Source organism: Aspergillus melleus (genome assembly GCF_016097325.1).
Source record: "Aspergillus melleus strain CBS 546.65 chromosome Unknown contig4, whole genome shotgun sequence".
Lineage (NCBI taxonomy): Eukaryota > Fungi > Ascomycota > Eurotiomycetes > Eurotiales > Aspergillaceae > Aspergillus > Aspergillus melleus.
The window spans coordinates 463,846-487,693 of NW_025763373.1; the positions used below are offsets into that span (position 1 = coordinate 463,846).

The window sequence follows — 23,848 nt, forward strand, 5'->3', positions numbered from 1 at the left end:
GGTACTGCTCGCGCTGCCTCATCCAACGCACGTCGGGATCCTCCTCCGAGATGGCCGAGCGATCTCTCCGGACTCCGGACCGCCGCGGTCGCCGCACGAGGGCACAGCAGCGGAGACTGCAGAGCAGGAATCAGATGAACTCTCTCCACTGGGCACGGGTATGGCAGTCCGTCTGGGATCATCTCAACCTTGATTTGGATTTTCCTTTTGATGATGACAGGGCTGCAGAGCGTGCCCGTCAGCAACAACGACGCGAAGAGGCAAACCAGCGAGAGTTTCGAGTCTGGCAGCGTCGGTTCGAGGTTGCCGAGCAGCAGGGCGGTAGCAATCGATTCCGAGACACGGCTGCTCTCCTCGACCTCGAAGTTCCTCGGCCGTCACGTCCTCGTGTCCCACGGGAACCTACGCCGGAGCCCGAGTCTCTTGAAGAAATGCGAGCATGGAACGCTTTCGAGAGAGCTCGAGAGATCGAAAACAACCCAAATGCCGCGAGAAAGAGAAAGGAACCCACTTTGTCGCCGTCACCGGAGCCTAGCGAGCCCGAAAGAAAGTTGAAACGTCCGCGAACCCGCAGAGCCCAGGATTTGGCGGCTCTGGCTACGCAGAATGGAGAATCCTCCCGAGCTGCTAGCGCCCAAGCCTCTGCTCGAATCAATGCCGAGGGTCCGGGCGAGCCGAGCTTCCTTCAATCCCTTCTTAAGGAAGTAGAGGATTCCTCAACTCCTCGCGGTGCTAATTCGCAAGGCCCCTCGGCCCAAGTGTCAGTAGCACCAACCGATCATCCATCCCCTGGGCCCTCATCCCCATCAATATCGCCTGCTCCCTCAAATCACTCTTCTCCCCGACTATCATCTTCAACACCACCCCCGCATTTTCGGAGCAGGCCGATTTCTCCAATCCAACTCGCGTCCCCCGCAGACCCGTCGTCTCCACCGTTTTCACCAGACGTATCACCGGCTGGCGCTGTCAATGGCACCAGGGAAGATACACCACCACAACCTGCTGCCGGGCGGCCTCAGCGTCGTGTGCCAAGGGCATGGTTGCAATCAGTGGGTGCACGGTCTAACGAGAGTTCTCCAACCCGAACCAAACCGTCCTCGGCCGTCAAATCTGACATTCAAAAAATAGTCGGAGCCGCACTCAAACCATACTACCGCTCAAAAATCATTTCGAAGGATGAGTTCACTGATATCAATCGAAATATATCTCGGATGCTATATGAGCGTGTCGGGGGCATTGGAAACCTCGAGGCGGGTACGAAGGCAAATTTGGAAAGCACGGCAAAGGACGAAGTGGCGGGAGCCGTGGATTCTCTCAAGCAGAAGCAGAGGAGCATCAACGGTCATGAGGATAGTGCTTGATATTTGAATTTTATACGGCATGTGCCGGCGTTAACGCAGCGATTTATCTTGATCCCATTAAGGGAAAAGCATCTTCTTGGGCGTTTATCTATGACCTGCCGGAAGGGGCACCACGGATACCTATTTTTTATCATTTATTTTTTTCTTCTGGAGTCTAGGGTGACTGGCTTGGGAATTGGCATGAAGCGCACATCAACTTTTGTAGCTGTATTTTCTGGATATTTTATGGCTGAGAAGATATTCCTGAATAATATATTTTACGGGCCCGTCTTGATGGCGGCCTCATCAGCGACGATTTTGTGTTATTTCTATTTCTTTTCCATGAGAGAAGTGTTCTTTAGATATAAGGTGCTTGATTTGAAGGTCAAACCTTTCCTCTGTACCTGAACAAGACGGAGCAAGGTAGGTGTGTTCTGTAGGCCTTAGGGATCAGGCCCGTGTAACCACCCCGCCTTTTCCTCTCCGCGCTTTTCGTTTCCCTTTCACACGATTCTCTCCACTTGCATGTGCAAATGCCAAAATGACAACATCGGAGAATCTACTGCGCGATCTTCAAAGGCTAACTGACCTGTCAGTTGATGCCTAAAATGTCTCCGAGCCGGTAACCGAATGCCCAGGTTTTATTCTGCCTACTGGCTGCATTAGCTGAGATTTATACAGAGTCTTGACCACGATTCTGTTCGACATGTGCCTGCATACGCGATATCTACAGTACAACCAAAAAGAACCAATAGATTGCGACATTGGTCTACATCGGAAGTTCCCTGGACCCCGATTATTGTGTCATGCGACTATCATATTATTAATGGCGGTGGCGAAACCAATAAAAGTGAGAATCCTGATGAGATTGCACATGGAATATGGACTGACTAATCGGCATCACAAAGGAGCGATGACTGATCAGCATAAGAGAGAAACTTCAGGATCGGACTGACCGCGCTGTGTTCGTCTGATATCTCCGAGATTGATAGCATGGGGTGGCCTTTGAATAAGAGCCTTAAAAGGCCGGACTGTCGGAGCCATATTTCCGAACAGCGAACATATCATAACGGACAATGCACGCTGACCTGACGAATCGACCGGAGCTTGCATTTTCACTGCTTCAGGCGGACAGTCCAGCCTGACTCGGTCTCGGGAATAGCGATATGAGCATTTACCGATACCCGCTGAATGATCAAGAAATGTCTAGATAGAGGGAGGCTAAGACGTCGGCTCGAGTGGGTTCCCGACCCTCCTGACCCAATAGCTTATGCGAATCCAAGCATGGTCGGCCTTCGGACCGCTGCAAAGCGCGAGCAGCGTTTTCTCGAATCCACGTTTCCAACTTCCATCCCCTTCTAACAGTTGGATTCGAAAGCTTTGACTCATGTGTGTGTGCCTGGTCTCCAATCATAATGAGACCAACATACCTGGGATATGGCCTATGGGCCGATTACCCGGGCGAGGCACGTATCAAGGTAGTTTTAGCATGCCAGATCTTCGCTCTCGGCGTTAACGGTTTGCGACTGACGCTTTCAGGCCCAGAAATGATTCAATCCTCACATGGACCGGACTGGTCATTGGCCCATTCGTAATTTTTGGGCCACTCACGTTTTTCGCCCTTCATTTTCCTTCTTTAATTTTTTTCTCCTAGCCTTCCTTTCTCCATTACGAATCAGTATGTCGGGGTATCGGTGCCGGGCATTTCGGACTTAAGATTTTATGACGGTGGAGCACGTTCGCGCGCTGGACACTCCGGTGTGGCAGCTTCAGACCGAGATGATTCTAGCCTGGTTTTGATTTACTAATTGATAGATCTTTGGGTATATTTTTTATTGTTGGAGGCCCACTCCTTGATATTTTGCAATGACTTATAATCTCCGAAGGGGCCCATATTTTGGCCGCAGGTTTCACTACATTCCGCACTATATAGATTCAAGTTTTCTAACAATTCGCCCTTACTCCTAATTCTCGATCATCAGCAATATATCTCTATTCACCTGAAGCGAAAGACCACGCTGAGCAAGGAGGAAAAGTTTTAGATCCGCCGTTCCTGACACGCGCCACGAAGACCAGACCAGCGCACGACGAACGACATCAACGGCATGGCTTCACGTTTTGACCATACGAACGAGCTTCCAGTATCGTCGGACGTTACCTTGAACTCTGAAACGCATTCGACAGCGGGGGACCCAGAGAAGGAACTCGAGCGCTCCCACGAAAAAGACTTGGAAAACGATGGAGCACTTGCTCAACTACCTGGCGGCGAGAAGCCAACGCCGCCCCAGAAAGACCCGAACTTGGTAGAATTCGATGGACCCGATGACCCCGAGAACCCGCAGAATATGCCATACTGGAAGAAATGGGTGTTGACGATGACATTGTCTTCAATGACCATGTGGATCACCTTTGCAAGCAGTGTCTTTTCGACCGCTACTGTGGTGACGGCCAAGGAATTCAACGTTTCGACCGAAGTTATGACATTGGGAACCAGTTTGGTTGTCTTTGGATTCGCCCTGGGACCTTTAATGTGGTCACCTCTGTCTGAATTGTACGGACGCAGACTGCCATTGTTCTTTGGCTACGCCGTGTTCGCGATCTTCCAGATCCCAGTTGCTGTCGCGCAGAACCTTCAAACCATCATGATTTGTCGCTTCCTGATGGGTGTGTTTGGCTGCTCTCCTCTGGCCGTTGTTGGTGGTGCTATGGCCGACTTCTGGAACCCTATCGACCGTGCTGTGGCTATCGCAATGTTCTCGGCTGCAACTTTTGTTGGACCCGTTCTCGGTATGTTTTGCTCCCCTGATGATGTGTGTTTTCATCCTTGCAATTGCCTATCTAACCTACAAGTGTAGGTCCCATCGTTGGTGGTTTCATCACAGACTCGCATCTCGGCTGGCGCTGGACGGCTTGGATCACTTTGATCGCCTCGGCAACCTTTGGCATGATCGCCCTTATCATCATCCCCGAGACGTACGCACCCGTTATCTTGCAAAAGCGCGCTGCCCGCCTCCGCCGAGAGACCGGAAACTGGGCACTGCACTCAGCTCTGGACGAGAGCCGCCCTACTGCATCGGAAATCGTCACCAAGTATCTGGTGCGCCCGATCCAAATGCTGTTCCTGGAGCCCATTCTCCTCTTGATCACCATCTACCTTGCCCTGATCTACGGCATCCTGTACCTGTTCTTCGAGGCCTACCCCGTCTCCTTCCAGGAGGTTCGCGGATGGACCAACGGAGGCGTTGCCGGACTCCCCTTCCTCGGAATCATGATCGGAGTACTCTGCGGAGTGGCCCTGATCATCTGGCAGACGAAGACCCGGTTCGCGCGCAAACTGGCGAAGCACGGCCGTGTTGTCCCGGAGGAGCGTCTCGTCCCCATGATGATCGCGTCGGTCCTGCTGCCCGCAGGACTCTTCTGGTTCGGCTGGACCTCTGACCGCAACATCTCCTGGGTGCCTCAGGTCATTGCTGGCGTGCCCATCGGCATGGGTATCCTGGTGATCTTCATGCAGGGTCTCAACTACATCATCGACGTCTATCTCATGTTTGCCAACTCGGCCATCGCTGCGAACACGCTCGTTCGGAGCAGTCTCGGAGGCGCTTTCCCGCTCTTCTCCGTGCAGATGTACCATAAGCTGGGCGTCGACTGGGCTTCCAGTCTGCTTGGCTTCATCACCGTCGCGATGATCCCTATCCCCGTGGTCTTCTTCATCTATGGTAAGAAGATCCGGGCGATGAGCAAGTTCTCTCCGAAGCTGTGAAAGCCGGGTTGGTTGGTTTTTACATGATAATGTGTTTCTGTTGTGCAACGAGTTATGCATAAAAAAAGCGAGCATTTGCAGGGTGTTTTTTTCTTTGAAAGCAATATACTGTTTATAGATCATTATAGATAATCTTAATATTAACTCTAGTTATAGCAACATTTTGATTAGCAAATGGCCGTTTCTGGCGTCCTTCTAGCCATTCGATAGATACACCGTGCGCATGCCTGAGGCCGCGGGCTTTTCACCCCTTGCTTCCTCGACCTCATGTCTTCTTCAGCTCTAAGTAGTATTCGAGTCGCACCATGACCTCCGGTAATGTATGTAAGTAGGTAGCTCGAGTATGTACCGTACCTAACACGACCACGCTATCTACGCCGTCTGTCGAAACACAAATATCTCATCGCTCACGGAGAACCCCCCGTCCCCGTTAGCGACACCTCCGGTCATTTCATACCTCCTGACCTTCTTCTCCCTGCGCGGCGTTGGGAGGTACACGGTGCCCTTCGTCCCAGGCGGCGGAGTCACAGTCATATACAGGAACTCCCGACTATCATAGCTCCACTTCACCTCGAACGCGCCCTGCGGGACGGGATAGCGACCCTCCGCCCACCTCAGATCCAGCGTCTGTGGTGTGATCGTCCACTCCGTGAAGCCTGGCTTAGCCGGCGCGACCCCGAGCACATATCTGCTCAGAGCTGCCGTGGGACCAGCGCTCCAGGCATGACAGAGGGAGGTACCGACGTCCAGGCCGGGGGTGCCGTCTTCGTTTAGGACTTCCCAGAAGCAGCCGGTGTAGTTGGCGTGGGTGGGGTCGCTCATGGGGCCCCAGAGCGTATGGAGGAGGTGTTTGGCCGCGGGACCGTCCCGGGCGTGGAACGCTGCTTGGAGATGGTAGCCTGAGGCGTAGGGGCTGATCTTTTGCGCCCAGCCGCTGGCTGCGCTGGCGCGGGAGAAGGATAGCGGGCCCGCGGGGACGTCGAGCTCGCGGGCCATGGTCGATAAGAGGGCGTGGGCGGTGAAGTTGCCGGTGCCGTTGACGGGGACTGTGTCGCTGAGGATAGCGAGGGCGTTTGCTTCCTGGGAGAAGAAATCGCGGTGCGTGTCCGAGTGGGAGTAGGCGTGTAAGGAACTGCTCCAGAAGTGGCGATTGATGGCGGGGCGGAGGGCGTCCAGGCGGTGCTTGTAAAGAGTGGCGTTGAGACCAGCGTCGTCCATCAAAGGGATCCATTTCTTGAGGGTAGAGGCATAGATCAGGTTGAACTTGGCGACGCCGCCACCTACTTGCGGGTCGTAATGGTTCCAGTCTCCGGCAAATGCTTGGTTGGATATATTCAGGATCCCATTGGGGAGCACTTGAGAATGTGCCCAGTCGAGCATCCGCGCTGCCTTGGGCGCCCAGACTGAGAGGAATTCCGTATCCCCGGTCTGCTCGTAGTACTGTGCCATGGCGCTCACAATGCTGAAGGAGTATCCAATGAGACCTGTGATGTTGGCAGGAATGTCCGTAGAGCGTGGGGGCTGTTGAACTTTGGCGTTGGGAACGAAGAAGCCGGGAGGAAGTTGAAAGGAGCCTAATAAGGAGATCGTGCCGTTGATGTATTCGCGGCCATGAGTGCTGGCAAACGCACTGCCTGTGGTCATATCCAAATCACCGGCATAGGCAATCCGATCCCTGCGAGACCCATCCACCTCAACTGGCAAGGGGTTGGTACCTAGGAGGAAGTCCTGCAAGTCCGACTTGCTGGTCAAGCGCGAGCTGTACATCTCGGTGCCGAATGCAGTCAACGAGACATTGGTGAATATGGCGGCGTGATGGAGCGAAGCACCCAAACCGAATGAGCCGAAAAAGCGCGTGCTTTGCGTGAAATTGAGGACAGTGGACCCATCAATAGAGATACTGATCTGCGTGCTGTTCACACTAGAGTGAACCTGATGCCAGCGACCCACAGAGACGGAGGGCGGCAATGGAGCAACGACCAAGGGGTCTGAGAGCTGGGTTGCACCCACATGCGCTGAGATTGAGTTGTTGGCAATGTTGACAAAGAGGTAGATTCCTGCGCCTAGGGTATCACTGAGAACTGTGAAGCCAAAAGCATTCTTGATGGGCTTGACAGCAAAGTCTAGCTCAAAGGCAGTCATTGTGCTAGCATAGTCTGCCGAGAAAGGTTGGGGGCTCAAACTCTCGACCAAGGCGCCCTCCTCGGTGATGACCCAGAAGTCCGGCAGCGAGTTGGCAGGGAACTCGTTCAGCTGAATGGTACGGGCCCCGGCTTCCCAGATGCGAGTCACGACTGGATCGGAACATCGAAACGCGCCAGGAAGCTCACTGATGGGAGTATCGTCGACGGTGGGACGGAAACCAATGGATGACAGCTCTAGCTCGCCGGCGGTGGAGAGGTTGAGCTTTTGGTATCGAAGACCGCCTTGGATCAGGCGGTTGGTGTGAACGAATTCCGAGCCGCTGCTGAGGTTGTATCGGTTGACGCGATAGGTGTCCATCGCTGCAGAGAATTCGATAGGCCCGTCAGACTAGAAAAAGAGCCGGTGTCAGCATCATCCGTCCACTTCTGTGTCCTTCTTGAAGGTTGCCACTGACCATGTACGAATCTAGGGCAGCTCTAGATTCACTGTAGGACATCTCAAAAACCGACGTGTCTCCGGCACGGTGGATAACCTCGAAGGAAGCGAGCCCTTCGACGTTACTGCCATAGTCCAGAATCAGGATCGAGGGCGTGGTGCCGTCGGAAGACAATTTCAGAGTAGTATTCTCATTGACAGAAATATGACTTCCATTCACTGTGTAGGACAAGGGCCAGGTGAGTTTGGAGGAGTAGCTCGCTAGGGCCTGCCAGGCCAGGAGCTGTCCAGCCAAGAAAGAGGGAATGATTCGCATAGCAAATGGCCCTTGGACGAAGAATGTATAGGATGCGAGAAAGTATGAGTGTTTTGAGAATGGGATTATGGCTCAGCGGCAGCACCCTGCGTTATATATGAATAGACATCTGTCTGCCATCATTTCGTTTTCAGGAATTGATACTATACGAACCAAGGCTACACTCTGTCGTACTATTAGATTAATAGCAGTGACTTCACAGAAAGGAGATGCGGGTCCGAGAAGGAGAAATCCATGGATCGACAGGAGACAACCGTGGCAAGGCGACGTTGCGTAAACACATAAGAATCTTACTACTCCGTAGTAACTTCTTTGCTAGAAACATGATTTAAACTATCAGTTAAGTGGAGCTCACCACCCCTAACTTTACTGCCTTATGGAGTCCTGCCGGCAAGGCACATCCATGAATGTTTAGTGTGCAGCATGAGGCAACGATCGAAAACGGTTCATCCACCGTTTTCTAGACGTACTCCCCGCAGAAACGACGGAGTAGGCTCGGCACTTTAAAGATCGATCTTTGAAACAATGGCTCCGGTCATTTAATAATGGATACTCAGGCAACAATATGAAGGCTGGAGGCACAGTCCACAGTCTGATCCACGTACCCTTGTATTCTGCTCTAGACCACAAGTTATCTTAAGAAGCCCCCGAATTACTTCTAGGAGAGAAGCTTGCAACCTCTACCATCTGTGAGTGTGGCGAATATATGGCCTGGTACGTACTCTCAATTGAAATTGATTCCGCACGAAAGCTCAGTTGAACTCGTGATAGACGGGCGCCTAGCAAAGAGCCTAGCGTAGGTTCCAACGTGGTATTAGGGTCTAGGAAGATCAAGTCAAGAAGTTGTACGGAGTATGTACCAACAGTCCTACACTGAGTAAACCTTGGAAAGAAGTGGATCTTCAGATCTTCGCACTTTCGCGTTTTCGTATTCGTGTTCGCGTACCTTCGTATCATCGTATCCGAGTCCAAGGAAGTTGGCTGGTCTTGGACGGACTCCACCTCTCGGTGTTGAATGAACTGTCTGAAGTAAAGATGAGATACCTATTTCTGAGACCCGGAAGTTCAGTGGATGCGGGTTTTGGCGAGAAGTTAGCTAGTACGATGCTGTACAGTTTAATTCTATTGTGCTGGCCTCCCAATGTAGTTTAGGGCACATGTGACCCGCAGTGGATCTTGGCGGTCATCCTCCTTCATTGGAATTCAGGCATTCTACATTGAATTAAGGTCATCAAAGTCGACTGACAGGGGGCGGAAGTGGGTTGGAGTACTATTCCATGAGTCTTCCTTTTTCGTTGTTTCTTTGCCTACTAGTCATTGGATGGAGAGTGTATTCCAGATCAGGTGCAACAAAAGGGGATACCCAAAAGCGTGCAGGAGTACTATGCTGGCAGCTGGAATGAGGAAGGATGAGATATAGACACCTTTCTCTCCCAACATGCGGTGGAAAATGACTTATCCACGACTTTCGGTGCTCTTACGGCGGCGCTCGCCTGCTGCTCGCCATTCCAGCCATTCGAGGAGTGGTCCACTGATCGAAGAGCAAACATTACCATTCTACAACCAGAAACGATATTATCCAGTTCGCATTGGGGATACTCTCAAGGATCGATATCAGATCCTTGCAAAACTTGGTTATGGTGGCTATTCCACTGTCTGGCTTGCCTGGGATGAGAGGTTTGAGCATGAGTGCATCAGTGGGTCCATCGACTGATCTGAATACCTAGGAAAAAGCAGTATGCTTCGCTTAAGGTATCCATCGAGCAGAACGATGACAAGCAATCCCCTATACTAAACGAAGTCAACATGCTACAACGGATGAAGCAATTCGCTGAAACTGCCAGTCACCCTGGCTTGTGTTTTACCCGCCTTGCTACCGACATCTTTGAGCTTCATACTTCTTCCGGAAGGCATTTTTGTATCGCGTCCAAAGCCCAGGGCCATAGCCTGCGCACGCTACAAACATCTTTTCCTAACGCAAGGGTGCCGAAACTCGTAGTCCGGTCTTTGGTGCATCGGCTATTCTTCGCTATAAATTGGCTGCATGCAACCTGCAATCTTATCCATACAGGTTTGAATAGGATCTAGGAAGACGATGTGCACATACTCATCGGTTTATAGATATTTCCCCTCAAAATGTCCTAACTGAGGTCGGGGATAATAGTAGTTTCAAGGACATCGAAGATCAAGAATTGCAAGATCCTAGCATCCCGATCATTAGTGACTCTGGCGTCCCTATCTACCCGTCCCGGGAGCCTTTTCTAGAACTTGGCGGCATCCCGGTTCTTACAGATTTCGGCCACTTACGAGACGATGACGGCCGTATAAATCAGGACTGGATCATGCCTGATTTGTACCGAGCTCCGGAGGTATTATTGCAGATTCCCTGGACTTTTCAGGTTGATATGTGGTCTGTTGGTGTGATGGTAAGTGATGAGTGCCGAAAAGAAATCCCTGGTACTGTTTCTGACCCGTTCAATAGACGTTAGAACTTCTAGAAGGCAAAAACCTCTTTGATCCTATCGATCACGTCAATGATCAATATGTTCTTCCATTGGCATTGGCTCAGTATATCGGCTATTTTGGGCCGCCGCCACTGCACATGATCCAGAATAGCCCTCTCTTTTCGACTTATTTCGACGAGAAAGGTTAGTGATGTGCTACTCTCATCCTTGCCTGTCCGATAGCGGAAAGGGGAGATAGAAATCAGATCCATCTAACAATGTGATAGGCAACTGGATACTATCTGAGGCATCGATTCCCAAAACGTCCTTCGAAGACTTCGTCACAACTATACCCCCAGGTGAAGAGAAAGACCTGTTTCTGAAGTTTATACGAAAGATGCTAGCCTGGGATCCGGAAGCAAGGGCGACAGCAAATGAAATCATTGAAGACGAATGGCTTCAGAGACCGTTTGATAAAATGATTTAGCGCCTTTGGGTGGCATCGACTAGGTCCGTTGATTGAGTGCGTTAGCGATTGGGGACGTTCAGAGGTATAGAGGCGAGCGATCAAGCGAAATAGGAAAAGTTCCGGCCTATTCAGGGAGAGCATGACAATGGCTTTTTTATGTATTAATATACTAGGGCGCGTACCTCCGACATTGATATCTTCCAGAATGCATGTAAAACTGGTGTATTGACCATCCCAACATCTAAGAATCATTGATTTCAATTCCACATCTGTCAGATCCTGAAACGCCTTCTCGAATTTCTTCTCTCTTTCATCTTCGGAAAGATTGTGATAGGGCAAATGGCCACTTGCCATTTCATACAGGGTGGAGCCAAAATTTGATATGTCCTCTTGTAAAGCCTCCGGTGTAGTGAAGAAGTTGATGAATGAGCTAGTAAAATCTCCAACCTTCAAGTCCAGAGATTGATCCAGGAAGAAATTTGTACAACTAACATCGCCATGACAGATCCCATTGGCGTGAACAAACCGCAATGCTTCAGCAGCTTGCTGCGCCCAACGGAGCAAAGTGGAACGGGTCATTGAATGTTGCGACCCAGCGAGATATTGTCGCACTGGCCCAAGCTCTGCATATTCCAACAAAATGCCATGGCTCGTGCTGCCGTGGAATTTCAAGAGAGATGATGGCCGTGGGTGTGGTGAGCCCTCCAGAAGCTGGTATATCTCCCTTTCCCGATCACAGCGGTCACATTCGTCCTCATCACCGAGGGGGAACTTGATGATATACTTGGTTTGGGGGTCTAAGGCTGCCATTCCACTGGTCCCACATCCCTTGACATCCCCTAAACTGATACCAGGAGGTTAGGAAAAGCCCATTGCACCCACCAGCCAGAAAAATGATTTTAGGCGCAAATTTTCTTGAAGGGAAGCCGTAGTAGGAATGAGCGACAATAGTGCTGAAGCTTTGTAAAAGGCACCGAATTGATGGAAGAGTATTGCTTTGTGCCGGGGCATCACAGCTATCCGGCGGTTGGGGCTCCAGGCTACCTGCGGGGCTCCAGGCTACCTGCCCCCAAGGCTGGGGGACTTTGGGGCCTGGAGAAGGCCAGCCCGGACCAGACCTCGGCGCCAAGCGGTCAGGTGAGTTCGGTCGGCATCCATTCGGGTTTTCTTCGGGAACTTTCGGTAGTGGTCCCTACTGCAGAGTACTGGGATTCTGTTGTTGTTGCTGTTGTTGCTATTGTTTTCTGTCTTTGTATATGTCTGCATGATTCAAAGATATTTCCCCACATGTTTACATATTGCCAGTAATCTGTGCCTTATCTGGTTGATAGGAACACCCCTTCTGTACTCTCTCTACAATCACTTACTACAACAGACATATCTTCCTCCATAGCTTCACATCTACTCGGAGTTGGCGGCCAATCATATGTTTTGGCGCCGTTGAGCGAGCTAGTGGGAAGCTTATCATTTCATTGTCTCGTTTGGATCTCCATTCCCCGCACGCAGGACGGTCAACGTGGTTCTCTCATTGTTTCAATAATCCCCGGGGGAATTTGAAATCCGCAGCTTCTTTTCTGTTCGTTGTGGTCGGGTTTAGATAACCGTTTGTGGAATTACCAATCTGCCTACATCGCCTGTCAGGCAACAACAACAACACCATGGAATGCAATCGGGACAATGCGAATCGCATAATAGACGAATATATCTCAGGCTTAGGAGACAGCTTGCGGTATTTGAACCAGAGCGTGAGTTAGATAGCATTATCCGCAGGCATATTCAACACTAATAGTGGAAAAGATCCATGACAACCCTGAGCTTGCATACCAGGAACAACATGCCCATGCAACCATATGTAATTTCCTAGAAAAGCGCACTACTATTCCTGTGACTCGGAGCGCATACGGTCTCGCCACGGCATTCGAGGCCGTCAGCGGCTCTGGCGGGAAATGCATCAACTTCAATGCTGAGTATGATGCTCTTCCCGGCATTGGACATGCCTGCGGGCACAATCTCATCGCAACGGCGAGTGTGACGGGCTTCCTGGCTTTATCACATTTGATCGAACGATCGGGGATATCTGGACGGGCTCAGCTGCTCGGGACGCCTGCGGAAGAAGATGGAGGCGGAAAGATCGATCTGTTGAAGGCTGGCGCATACGACAAAGCTGATGTATCGTTGATGATGTGAGCCCTATGCAACTCTTGGTTTAGAGCATCCACGATCTAACGATAGAAGACACCCAACCTCAGATCAACCCCTTCATGGACACGGAATCACCGGAGTAGCCGGCCAGACATCCATCTCCTGCTTCGATCTCATCTGCATATACGAGGGGGTCAGCGCCCACGCCAGCGCCAACCCCTGGGATGGAGTCAACGCCCTGGACGCCATCGTCTGCGCATACAACAACATCTCAATGCTGCGGCAGCAAATCAAGCCCGAAGAAAGAATCCACGGAGCCATCATGGAAGCGCCTAAGATCACCAACGCCATACCCGAAAAGACAGTCACCAAGTACACCGTCCGCTCGTCGTCTATGAAGAATACAGCCATCCTTGGAGAGCGCGTGCGTGCATGCTTGCAAGCCGGAGCTCTCGCAACAGGCTGTAAGCTTCATATCGAGGAAACCCCACTCTACGCCGACTTGCGAGTCAACGAGCCTCTCTGCGACGAATTCGCCAAATGCATGGCAGAGCAGGGAGAAAAGGTTCAGACCGTGCATGATGATCCTATACCGGGGTCAACGGACCAGGGAAATGTCAGTTACGCTCTTCCGGGGTTGCATGCTAACATTGGGATCCCGGTCTCGAGCGGTGCGTTTCCACATACTCGTGATTTTTGTACGGCTGCGGGAGAAGCAGCGGCTCATGATGTTATTCTCAAGGCTGCAAAGGCCATGGCAATGACAGGATGGGCTCTTTTGACTGATGATTCATTGTATGGGAGGGTTAAGGATGCCTTTGATCAGGATTGTAAACTACGTTAGGCTACTCATGCTGAATCTCACGCTCAGTCCACTCGAGATGGTTCCTCATATTTGCTCGGGAGGCCTTCTTTGCTGATAGAACCTTGGCCTTGTCCCTAGTGACTGATTAAGTAGGCGGGCGACGAAGAAAGCTGTGGTCAATGCATGCCTGCTGTCTTGTACTACGTGGGGAACACTGTCGGGCCCAGTTCTCTTATGTCAATAATGCGCCAGGGGATCCGCAGGGGATCCGTGCGAGTCTGACGGCTTTCTGGACGAGTATGAGAGTTGATCTGGGATTGGTGATTCCAACGCATCGATATATTCTTTGCGTATGTTATCTTGAGGATATTTGGCACCTGTCATGATAAACATAGATGGCAGAGCATGTGCCGCAGAAAGCCCGTGGCGCAGGTACGTAGCAAATGGGCATTCGGCCACGACGAGGCAATTCTTAGAATTTCATGTGTGAAATATAACGGAGAGAAATATGATGGGTAAATCATCATAAATCAGTGTAACCACAGGTAAACATCGGAGTGCAAAAAGGAAAAGGGAAGAAAACACGCGACGCGTCCCAGGCGAAGGCGGTCAGGGCGTCCCCTCTCGTCCTTCGTTTCGCTCCGGAAGTTCTTTGTCGATTGTCTCCTTATCCTCCTCCGCTTCTCGCCCATTTGACATTGTCCCACCCAGTTTAATTTCTTCTATCCTATCATATTCAGACCCTTCCCTCCCAGCGCATGGTACCTTGAAGCTTCTTTCTCTCTCCCCCCTCCTTCTCCTCCCTCCCTCTCCCCCCGTTCCTTTCACCCTCGGCTTCCCCGCGCAATCGTCCACAATGCCTGCGCGCACCCGTCATGGCCCCTCCGCCGCGACGGAGGTCGCAGAGCCCGAGGAGATCGCCGGTGGTCTCCGTCGTCTTCACTTCAATGAACCGCTATCGTGGCGTGTCGGTCGAGGCGCCATCCCCATCGCAGACCTGCTCCACCGCCTGCAGACCCTCGCGCAGGAGCTTCGCAAGCTGGAACAAGAGGAGGTAGAGAAGGATTCGCTCAAGAAGGTATCGCAGGAGCTGGCCACCGCTCAGCTTCTTGGCCACAAGGATAAGGGTGTACGAGCTTGGGCGACGTGTTGCATTGTCGACGTGCTGCGGCTCTGTGCGCCTGACGCGCCGTTTACCGCTAATCAGCTCAAGGTGCGTTTTAATGCTTGCGTCCGGCAGAGGATGCATGCTCATATTCCATTGGACTTCTGTCCTTCTTTTGATTTATCATCTCTAGATACGATGTTGCCGCCTCATGATGGCGCCGATCATTATGACGCTGATGCGGATACTGACCATGTTCCCCTCCCGATTTAGGATGTGTTTACCTGCATTGTCACCTCGATTATACCCGCTCTCGGGGATCCCGCGAACCCCTATAACTCTCAACACATCTACGTGCTCAACTCCCTCGCGGAGGTGAAAAGTGTTGTCCTCATGACTGATTTGGACCACCCCGATTCTTTGATTGTTCCGCTCTTTATCAGCTGCTTCGACATCGTCTCCGGCTCCTCGAAAGCGTCGACCGGCGAGGAAATCGCGAAGAACGTCGAGTTCGACATGACTAGATTGCTTGTCACCGTTATTGACGAATCGCCGGTACTCGCTCCCGAGGTGGTCGACGTGATCGTCGCGCAATTCTTACGGGTTGACCCCCGTGTCTTGGAGCTTCCCGCTGGCAGGAAAGGAAAGAAAGCCGATGCGCCGGTCGATGCCAAGCAAGGCACGTTACTTCTGAAAGATTACCCTCCGGCCTACAACATGTCGAAAGCGATCTGTCAAGCGTGTCCGGAACGGATGACCAGCCATATCAGTCAGTATTTCAACAATGTCATTATCGACGTCTCCGCATCGAAGAACGGCGCATCGAAGAATTCGAATCGCCGGGTTACCCTTGACGAAGAAGAAGAGGAAGAAGAAGACATCAAGGAGTTGAACAAAGCCCATCGTCTGATTCGTGAGCTGTGGAAAGCCTGCCCGGAGGTATTGCAGAACGTGGTCCCTCAGCTCGAGGCCGAGCTCTCCGCCGAGTCCGTTTCCTTGCGTCTCCTGGCAACCCAGACTATTGGCGATCTGACTGCGGGAATTGGCGTTTCCGGGCCACCTCCGGCACCTCCGATGGATCCCACCGTCTATCCTCCGGTCACACTGGAGGAATACCCCCAAACAATTCCTCAGACGAACGTCGTTCTAACGCCATTCTCTCCCAAACCTTTCTCTCAGGCACATGGATCTACTTACGAGGGCTTTTTGAGTCGGCGTCTGGATCGATCTGCCTCGGTCAGAGCTGCGTGGGCAACCGTCGTGGGCCGGATCCTACTGACGTCAGCCGGTGGCTCTGGACTGAGTGATAGCGAGGAGCAAACGCTCATCAAACACCTAGCATCGATGTTGCGAGATGCCGACGAGAGGGTTCGCGTGGCGGCAGTCGACGCGGTGAGCAATTTCGGTCTGTCTCATGTCGTGCTGAAGCTTGGTGCGGACGGTGGATTTTCATCCTCGGACTCGATACTTTACATCCTAGCAGAGCGTGTCAAGGATCGGAAGCCGCATGTGCGAGAGCGCGCAATGCGGACCCTGGCCCGGATGTGGGCTGTTGCCGCCGGTGAACTTGAACATGATAACGAGCAAGTCGTTTCTCTTCTCGGAGACGGTCCGTCCAAGATCCTGGACGCCTATTACACGAATGACCCCGACATCCACGTGTTGATCGATCGTGTTCTCTTCGAGATCCTCCTCCCGCTCAACTATCCTCCGATTAAGCCCAAGCTGACTCGGGGTGGGTCGAGCCAATCGCAAAAGCAAAAGGACTCTCAGACCACGGAAGGCGAGGGTGAAATCGACGTGGACAAGGTCCGCGTTCGTCGCATTCTCACCCTGACAAGGGGGTTAGATGACAAAGCGAAGAAGGTATTCTTCGCTATGCAGGCCCGACAAATCCAGATGAGGACCGCGATCACGCTTTACCTTCAGGCCTGTGAGGATTATAATGGTGGCATCATGGAGAAAGACGAGCAGCGGATCAAAACCCAGATCACCCGCGTCATTGACGGTCTGTCAAAGATCTTCCCTGACTCCTCGCGCGCGTCTGCCGACCTGTGGAAATTTGCCAAGGCGCACGACCGACGAAGCTACCAGCTCATTCGCTTTGCTATGGCCGCGGTCAGTGATTATCGCACCGTCGTCAAGGCTATCAGAGAGCTTGTGAAGAGAATGCAGAACGCCAACAACACCCCTGTCCTCGAAACTCTGACCCCCCTCCTTTACCGATGCAGCTCGCTTGTGTACAATCGGAGTCACATTCCGGCGATCATCAGCCTTTCGAGGACAAACGAGAACGGCCTGGCCGGCCCTGCACATGAGCTGTTGCGGGAAATCTCCTCTCGCAACCCCGAGGTGCTCGAAGCCCAGGTCCAGGAGATGTGCAAAGATATTGAAACACAGGCACCGAAGGCCACAACTACCAATGACACCGGTACCGAGGAGATCCTCAAAGCTTGCGCGGGATTCGCAAAGAAACTGGGATCTAAGCTCCCCAAGGAGCGCAAATTCTTTCTGTCCCTCGTCGACCACGCCCTCCACAGCCCATCTCCCCAAGCTGCCAAGCATGCCGTTTCGATCCTTATGGCCACCGCGGACAAGAAAGAGATGTATGCAAAGGACCTTATCCAGAAGTGCGTTGCTAAATGGACTTTTGGGTCGGATAAGTTCCTCACCAAGCTGGCCACTATGGCTCAGCTGAGCCTTCTCGCTCCCAACGAAGCAGACTGCGAGAGCGACTCCATCATTTCGATCGCCGTGAACCAGATTCTACTCACGAATCGGACCCCCCAGCCAGATTCAGGCTACGCTTGGTCGGATACGGTAGATGATGAGACTGCCGCCAAGGAATGGGCTCTCAAGATCATTGTCAACCGTCTACGTGCCAAGGGAGGCTCTGATGGCGAAGATGACTTCCGCGCCCATGCGGAACCGGTCTACGATACCCTTAATAAGCTTGTGGCTAATCAGGGTGAGCTGTCGAAGAAGAAGGATACCCCGGGGACGCAAAAATCTCGGTTACGCCTCCAAGCTGCCAAGTCGATCCTCAAACTCTGTGCATCTCACAGTCTCTGTGACCGAATCTTTGCGCCCCGCGACTTCAATGCCATTGCGCTGGTCGCTCAAGACCCGGTCGCGGCTGTACGAGTTGGGTTCATCAATCAACTCAAGAAACAGCTGGTGCAGACTACCCACTTGAGCCACCGCTGGTATACGATCCCCTTCCTGCTGGCGTTCGAGCCGAACCCTAGCCTGAAGGACAGCACTCTCACTTGGCTGCGGTCTCGAGCTGCGTTCTTTTCTCAACAGGGCAGCGGTAAGAAGACCGAGCAGACCGCCATGGAGGCTATATTCTCCCGCCTGCTATCGCTTCTTGCTTACCACCCTGACTATCCGCCCGCGGATCTAGACGATGCCACTCAGTTGGCTGATCTGACCGACTTCGCCCGCTACATCCTCTTCTATCTCTCTGCGGTGGCCAACGAGCAGAACCTGTCGCTGATCTTCCACATCGCACAGCGCGTCAAGCAAGCACGTGATGGTATAACTAAATCGGATGAAATGACCGTCCGACTTCATACACTTTCAGATCTGGCACAAGCGACTATCCGGCGATTCGCCGATATCTACTCGCAACAGCGCAAGTTTGGTGGGGGAGCTGCAGGCGGCACGAACATTCTACAAACATATCCCGGGAAGATGGGGATCCCAAGTTCCATCTTCGCTGCGATGGGTAGCCACAAGGAAGCGCAAGAAGTGGCCGACAAGAACTTCCTTCCCGACGACGCGGATGACCTACTCGACCGCCTCGTGAGATCCGTGATGCGGATGAAAGGCGGGTCCCACGGCCAGGCAGCAGCGAAGAAGAGAAAGACGGATTCGAATGAACCAGGTGGCGATACTGGCTCCGCAAAGAAAGCCAAAAAGGACAAGGCTCCCCGTGCTCGGAAACCATCCGCAGCCGCAGCCTCCAAGACACCAAAGAAAAAGAAGAAGAACGAGGATGACTGGTCCTCCGACGGCGAAGGTCGGAGTGGCGGTGCAACCGCCTCTGCCCGAAGACGCAGTAGCAGAGGCAACGCCTCGCGGAGAATCAGCTACGCAGACCGGGACAGCGACGAAGATGACGTGGAAATGGACGAATGGGAACAAGACCAAGAACAGGCCGACGAACCCGAAGAGGATGAGGCCGACGAAAAGAGTGAAGCAAAAGAAGACAAAAACAACGTCATGGATGAATCTTCAGACTCGGACGCTCTGTCGGAACCCCCAGACGATGAAGACGAGTTCGATATTGAACCTGAAGAAACAGAAGCCAAGGAGCCCTCACCATCGCCAGCACCGACGCCAGCGCCAGCATCTGCCAAAAAGGCTGCTGGCGGAAAACGTAATGCGAAACCGACGACAACGTCGCTACCCACGCGACGATCCTCACGACGAGGATAAGGCTTATTATAAATTAAGTAAACTCGGAGAGATCTCCCTGAAGGCCGCTAAGCTGCGCGGCTGCTTCTTTCCTTCCCTTGTCTGTGTAAAGATCAATGACTTTGCTGTCACCTCCTTTCTGCCCATTCGAGGTGATGTCTCCACCTGAGATACCTTTCTTTATTCCTTATTCCGGCCACAAATCAACTATGTATGTTTGCTGTACCTCTCTTTCTCCTTGTGTTTTCTTTGCTGGAGCGTTCTTTCATATCTGTTTGTTCCCTGTTCGTTGCTCACTCCATGTCTCTTATCTGTCATCTGTCTGTCTGCCCATCTATCCATCTGTTCAGTTTTCCAATTGAATTCGATTAAAGCGCAATGGATGTAACTGATCGAATTTGGCACTGCTTTCTCTGTGGTAGTCGTCGCTGTTGCTAACTCCTCCTTTACTTGTATTCTGTCTGTTAAGTTATTCCGAGTATCAGTGTCAAGTGTCAGTGTCAGGTTTATTTTCACATTGAAATTTATACCCAATTTAACTTCTTGCCTTTTTTTTTCTACTCTTCTTCACCCTTGTCTCAAAACTATGGGTCTCATCTGTTCTGATCTCAACTCATCTAAGTTATTAATTAATGCAAGGTCATTCTATTAATTATCCATCTTCTTTTAACAATTAGGGACATACGAAGAATGACAGCACTTATTGTATAGCTAAGTGCATTGCAAAGCAGATAGTTCATACAATAAAGACTCTTTTGGCAATGCAGAACAAAAGATAGGAAGAATGGAATTGTATTTACGCCGACCATGGACTGAATGTCACAGATGTAAGTTAAGAGGGTAGGTAGGTAGGTAGGTAGGTAGGTGGCAGTGGTAGTAATGGTGATAGTAGGAAGATCAGATCAGTAAGGCCAAAACACCATAGCCTCGGCTGAATGAGAAATATCAAACACAGTGAACAATCGGGAGACCAAGGAGGAGAAGAATGTAGGATTTCCAAGACCGTTCAAGCCGCTCAAAATCATATACATGACAATCAACAAAATCAAGTATCCAAACCAGGTTGGGTCGGCTTTCCCCATGATAGAAAGACAAGATGGAAATGAGGATTAGAAAAAGAAAAGTGTACATTGGTGTTAGGAAGAGAGAGAGAGAGAAAAAGGAAATGATTCATCATTGACTCATGACTTATGATGCATTGCCTCCGGCACCGGCACTTCGGGCGAGTCTTTCTTCCACCCGTTCTTTATGCTGTCGGTTTCTAAGATGGACTTCGAAATTGTCGACCGTCGTGGCGGGTCCGGGCGTGTACAGCTTCCCCGGACAATCGTGGCATCGGATGCGAGGGAGGTATTGATATTTCAGCTTGTGCCCTGGTTGGGAGGTCGAACTTGCTACCGGGAGCATCGTTTCGGTATCAACCGCGGTGTAGCGCATGACACCTTCGAAGGAATCGTTGGGATACGTGCGTTTTAATCGCGCAAGTCCCGCTGCAAGCCAACTTGGAGGCGGAGGCTAAGTCAGGGTAAGGTCAGCAAGGCACCATGCTCGGGGTTTATTCTTTCCATTAGGAAAGTTTTGTTTATTTCTTCTTCTCTTCTCTTTTCCCCTGGATCCTTTCGCTTCTTTTTTTTTTTTCCTTCTAACAAAAGAGAATTCTTTGACACACTGATGACAGCCAGATATGATCTAGTGTCGCCGTGCGCGGATCCCAACAAGAGGTTTTATAGACATATCATTAGTAACTCACCCCAGAGACACCCGGCTGAGGGGGTTGAACAGCATCTATGGCCCCGATTTGTTGAGCGGGCGTGTTTCGTTGCGTGGGAGTACCGACATTTTGTACGCGAACTTGAGGCTGAGGATGTGAGGGCGGCGCCATAGAACTCTGAACTGGAGTCTGCGCTCCAGGCGTGCTTCGTTGCGAGGGCAGCTGGGCCCCGGGAGTCGATGCCGAAAGGCCGGGGACCGCCTGCGGGCCATGGGTGAGATATTGGCGGAACTTCTCACGATTGATCTTCAGCTTGACAATCAACCGGTCCGTCTCTTCGACGCTCTCTTCGCGATAGTCGCGTCGTCGGGCCGAGACCCTGCTTTCGTGATGAGGTTCCGGCGTGGCGGATTGGCCAAGGTTGGCTCGGAGAGCTGCATGAGCTGCGGTGGCAGCCCCACGCATGCCTCTGGTGCGCGCCGTGCCCTGGGCCAGATGCGGACCGATTGCGGGAGAGGCCGTTATCGACGATTCGTCGCTGTCCGAGTCTTCGGAGTCGTCGCCACCGTCGCGCAGTCCGACGGCGGCACGTCGGTGCCGACTTGACCCAGACCGCTTGAACACGTTGCTCTCGTCGATAGACGCGGCCGTATTGGGAATGACCGACGAGACAAGCATTGTCCGAATCGTGCGTTGGCGGTCCTTGAGGTCGGGCAGAGCCGGTCCGCCGCGTCGGTTGACAGACCGCTTCTGTCTTCGTTGGTCTCTCGAAATGGACACTTCGGTGCGTTCTAACTCGGCTTCGTTGAGTTCGTAGAGATACGGCGTATATTCCTTGGCCGCCTGGAAGGGCCGGAAAGGAGAGATCATAGGAGAAGGTAAAAGAGCGGTTTTGAGGTCGGGATCTTCGATGGGACGCCCGTCGAATGGGTGGGAGAGGATGTAAAGCGATTTGGTGAACAGCTGCGACTGTTCGCGGATCGAGTGTGCGATCGCGGTGGTGAATTCACCGGAGAGAGAAAGGTCGTCGGTCATGCGAGCAGCAAATTCTTCCGGGGAGTTCAGAGGGTCGTTGATATCCCATTCGAATTGGTCAATCAGCGTGTGCTGACCGATGGTGATGTTGAGTTTGACAAGGATGCGCATTTCATCGTTTTTGTAGGCACTGTACGGAAGGTGCGGGTCGAGCGGTTCCTCTTCCATATAGATCTGAGGGTAGTAATCGCAGAGTTGCTCCTGGATGCTCTGCGAGATCATCCGGATGAGTGGACCGCAGGATTCGAGCGGCAGGCCCAGATCCTCGGCCAGTTTTTCGGCGAACAGATCGGGGGAGACGACACGATCGTGCAGGTTCCAGGTGAAGGTGTCTCGAATCTTAATTTTATCCCAATCGATATCTAATCGGATCGGTACCAGGTTCTCTATTTGGTCGTTCTGCGTCTTCAGATCTTTTCTTGAAATGCGCAACTCGCGCGTCCTTCGATTCCCTGGGCGACGGCGGTTGGATGGGTACAACAGCTGTGGATGTTGTCCCCGCAGATCTGTTCGGGGGTTTCCAAATCCTTCGTATCCCACGCCGTAGAGAGCGGCCGGGTTCATATGATTCTCGCGTCGGATGGTTAGGAAGTAGTCACGCTCGGCGCGCTTCTGGTGGGCGATCTCTTGGCTCGGGTTCTGCCAGGCCACCAAGGCTGAATGTTGGAACTCGCGGTTGACGTACTGCTCCAGGAGGATCTTGTCTGCGGGCGTTTCACGCACCCGTACCGGTAATTCTTCGGCAGGCTGGGTCACAGAGCCGTTTCGCGCCCGCTTTTTGCTCGATGCCAAACCATTGGAATTGTTGACCGGATGCCCCGAGGAGTCACCATTCGACGCGTCCTGACTCTCCTCGGCCGACGACGACACGCCGGAAGCTGCTAGTACCGCCTTTGCGTTCTGTTTCCCCTCGGAGATGGCATCCGGCCCGTTCGTCGACGGGTCCGTCAAGAACTCGGTGGCGACATCGCCGGATTGGCTATCGGGATGGACGTCGCCGGGGAGGTGTCCCATGTGAGGGACCTCAGGAGACGGCATGATCGCTAATTGAGGCAGGCGGCGGACGGTGGGGTCTTGTTTCTAGGCGAGATAAGAGGACGTGTCACTTGCGGGAAGGGATGGGCATTCGCGCAGCGACACTCAATCGACAAGAATTGCAAGCCAGAAAGAAGCTAATGGTCAAATCACGGCAGCATCCTTAGCGGGGAATCTACCTGCGACACAAGACATCCGGGTCAGCCAACGCTGCATGGGCAAGACATCATCGCACGAAAGACGCGCCAGCGCAACGGGTGGAGCGCGCGCTCTATCGCGGGAGCAAGCAAGCGGGAGGAGTCGCCATCCTGCCACGAACGCACCATCCGCGCATCATTCGTCGCGCGGAGCACATGGTCCAGGAAAATACAGGAGGGACGGGAATGAGGTGACAAGGAAGGTGATGGGGGAGAAGAGATGGATTGGGGGGGAAGGGGAAGAGGGGAGGCAAACACACCACCAACGCCAACGGAGGGCAGATGGGAAGGATAATAGAATGATATAATTAGAAGGATGAGATGGATAAAAAGAAAGGAAAAAGAAGAAAAGCCAAGGGCATTCGAGGGGACGAATGACGAAAAGCAGCCTACTCACCAGCGAGAGAGAGCGACAGCAGCTTGAACGGGTCGGGCGGTCGGTCTGGGTCTGTCTGTCTCGAGCTCTGAACTGAAGGGAAAACCC

The 23,848-nt window shown here is 52.3% G+C and overlaps 8 protein-coding genes across 8 annotated transcripts; 6 read left to right on the forward strand and 2 right to left on the reverse strand.

Moving 5' to 3' along the window:
* Positions 1-50: 50 nt before the first annotated feature.
* LDX57_007095 (putative PHD and RING finger domain protein) lies at positions 51-1,361 on the forward strand (the record flags this gene model as incomplete). The annotated part of the gene is made up of 1 exon (XM_046088820.1): positions 51-1,361. The coding sequence occupies one exon, from the start codon at positions 51-53 to the stop codon at positions 1,359-1,361; it is 1,311 nt and encodes a 436-aa protein (XP_045944790.1).
* Positions 1,362-3,445: 2,084 nt separating this feature from the next.
* On the forward strand, positions 3,446-5,103 carry MRR1 (MFS transporter; the record flags this gene model as incomplete). The annotated part of the gene is made up of 2 exons (XM_046088821.1): positions 3,446-4,127; positions 4,196-5,103. 2 exons carry the CDS (start codon positions 3,446-3,448, stop codon positions 5,101-5,103), a joined length of 1,590 nt encoding a protein of 529 aa, XP_045944791.1.
* A 372-nt stretch (positions 5,104-5,475) lies between these two features.
* On the reverse strand, positions 5,476-7,999 carry LDX57_007097 (putative alpha-L-rhamnosidase C; the record flags this gene model as incomplete). Its single annotated transcript, XM_046088822.1, has 2 exons — positions 5,476-7,635; positions 7,703-7,999. 2 exons carry the CDS (start codon positions 7,997-7,999, stop codon positions 5,476-5,478), a joined length of 2,457 nt encoding a protein of 818 aa, XP_045944792.1.
* Positions 8,000-9,437: 1,438 nt separating this feature from the next.
* LDX57_007098 (uncharacterized protein) lies at positions 9,438-9,713 on the forward strand (the record flags this gene model as incomplete). The annotated part of the gene is made up of 1 exon (XM_046088823.1): positions 9,438-9,713. The coding sequence occupies one exon, from the start codon at positions 9,438-9,440 to the stop codon at positions 9,711-9,713; it is 276 nt and encodes a 91-aa protein (XP_045944793.1).
* Positions 9,714-9,805: 92 nt separating this feature from the next.
* Positions 9,806-10,930, forward strand: LDX57_007099 (uncharacterized protein; the record flags this gene model as incomplete). The annotated part of the gene is made up of 4 exons (XM_046088824.1): positions 9,806-10,070; positions 10,121-10,425; positions 10,482-10,647; positions 10,731-10,930. 4 exons carry the CDS (start codon positions 9,806-9,808, stop codon positions 10,928-10,930), a joined length of 936 nt encoding a protein of 311 aa, XP_045944794.1.
* A 1,640-nt stretch (positions 10,931-12,570) lies between these two features.
* On the forward strand, positions 12,571-13,898 carry LDX57_007100 (M20 family metallopeptidase; the record flags this gene model as incomplete). The annotated part of the gene is made up of 3 exons (XM_046088825.1): positions 12,571-12,657; positions 12,710-13,095; positions 13,148-13,898. 3 exons carry the CDS (start codon positions 12,571-12,573, stop codon positions 13,896-13,898), a joined length of 1,224 nt encoding a protein of 407 aa, XP_045944795.1.
* Positions 13,899-14,715: 817 nt separating this feature from the next.
* Positions 14,716-19,407, forward strand: PDS5 (sister chromatid cohesion factor PDS5; the record flags this gene model as incomplete). Its single annotated transcript, XM_046088826.1, has 2 exons — positions 14,716-15,072; positions 15,238-19,407. 2 exons carry the CDS (start codon positions 14,716-14,718, stop codon positions 19,405-19,407), a joined length of 4,527 nt encoding a protein of 1,508 aa, XP_045944796.1.
* Positions 19,408-20,574: 1,167 nt separating this feature from the next.
* SNF5 (SWI/SNF chromatin-remodeling complex subunit SNF5) lies at positions 20,575-23,170 on the reverse strand (the record flags this gene model as incomplete). Its single annotated transcript, XM_046088827.1, has 2 exons — positions 20,575-20,901; positions 21,137-23,170. The coding sequence occupies 2 exons, from the start codon at positions 23,168-23,170 to the stop codon at positions 20,575-20,577; spliced, it is 2,361 nt and encodes a 786-aa protein (XP_045944797.1).
* Between the last annotated feature and the right edge of the window lie 678 nt (positions 23,171-23,848).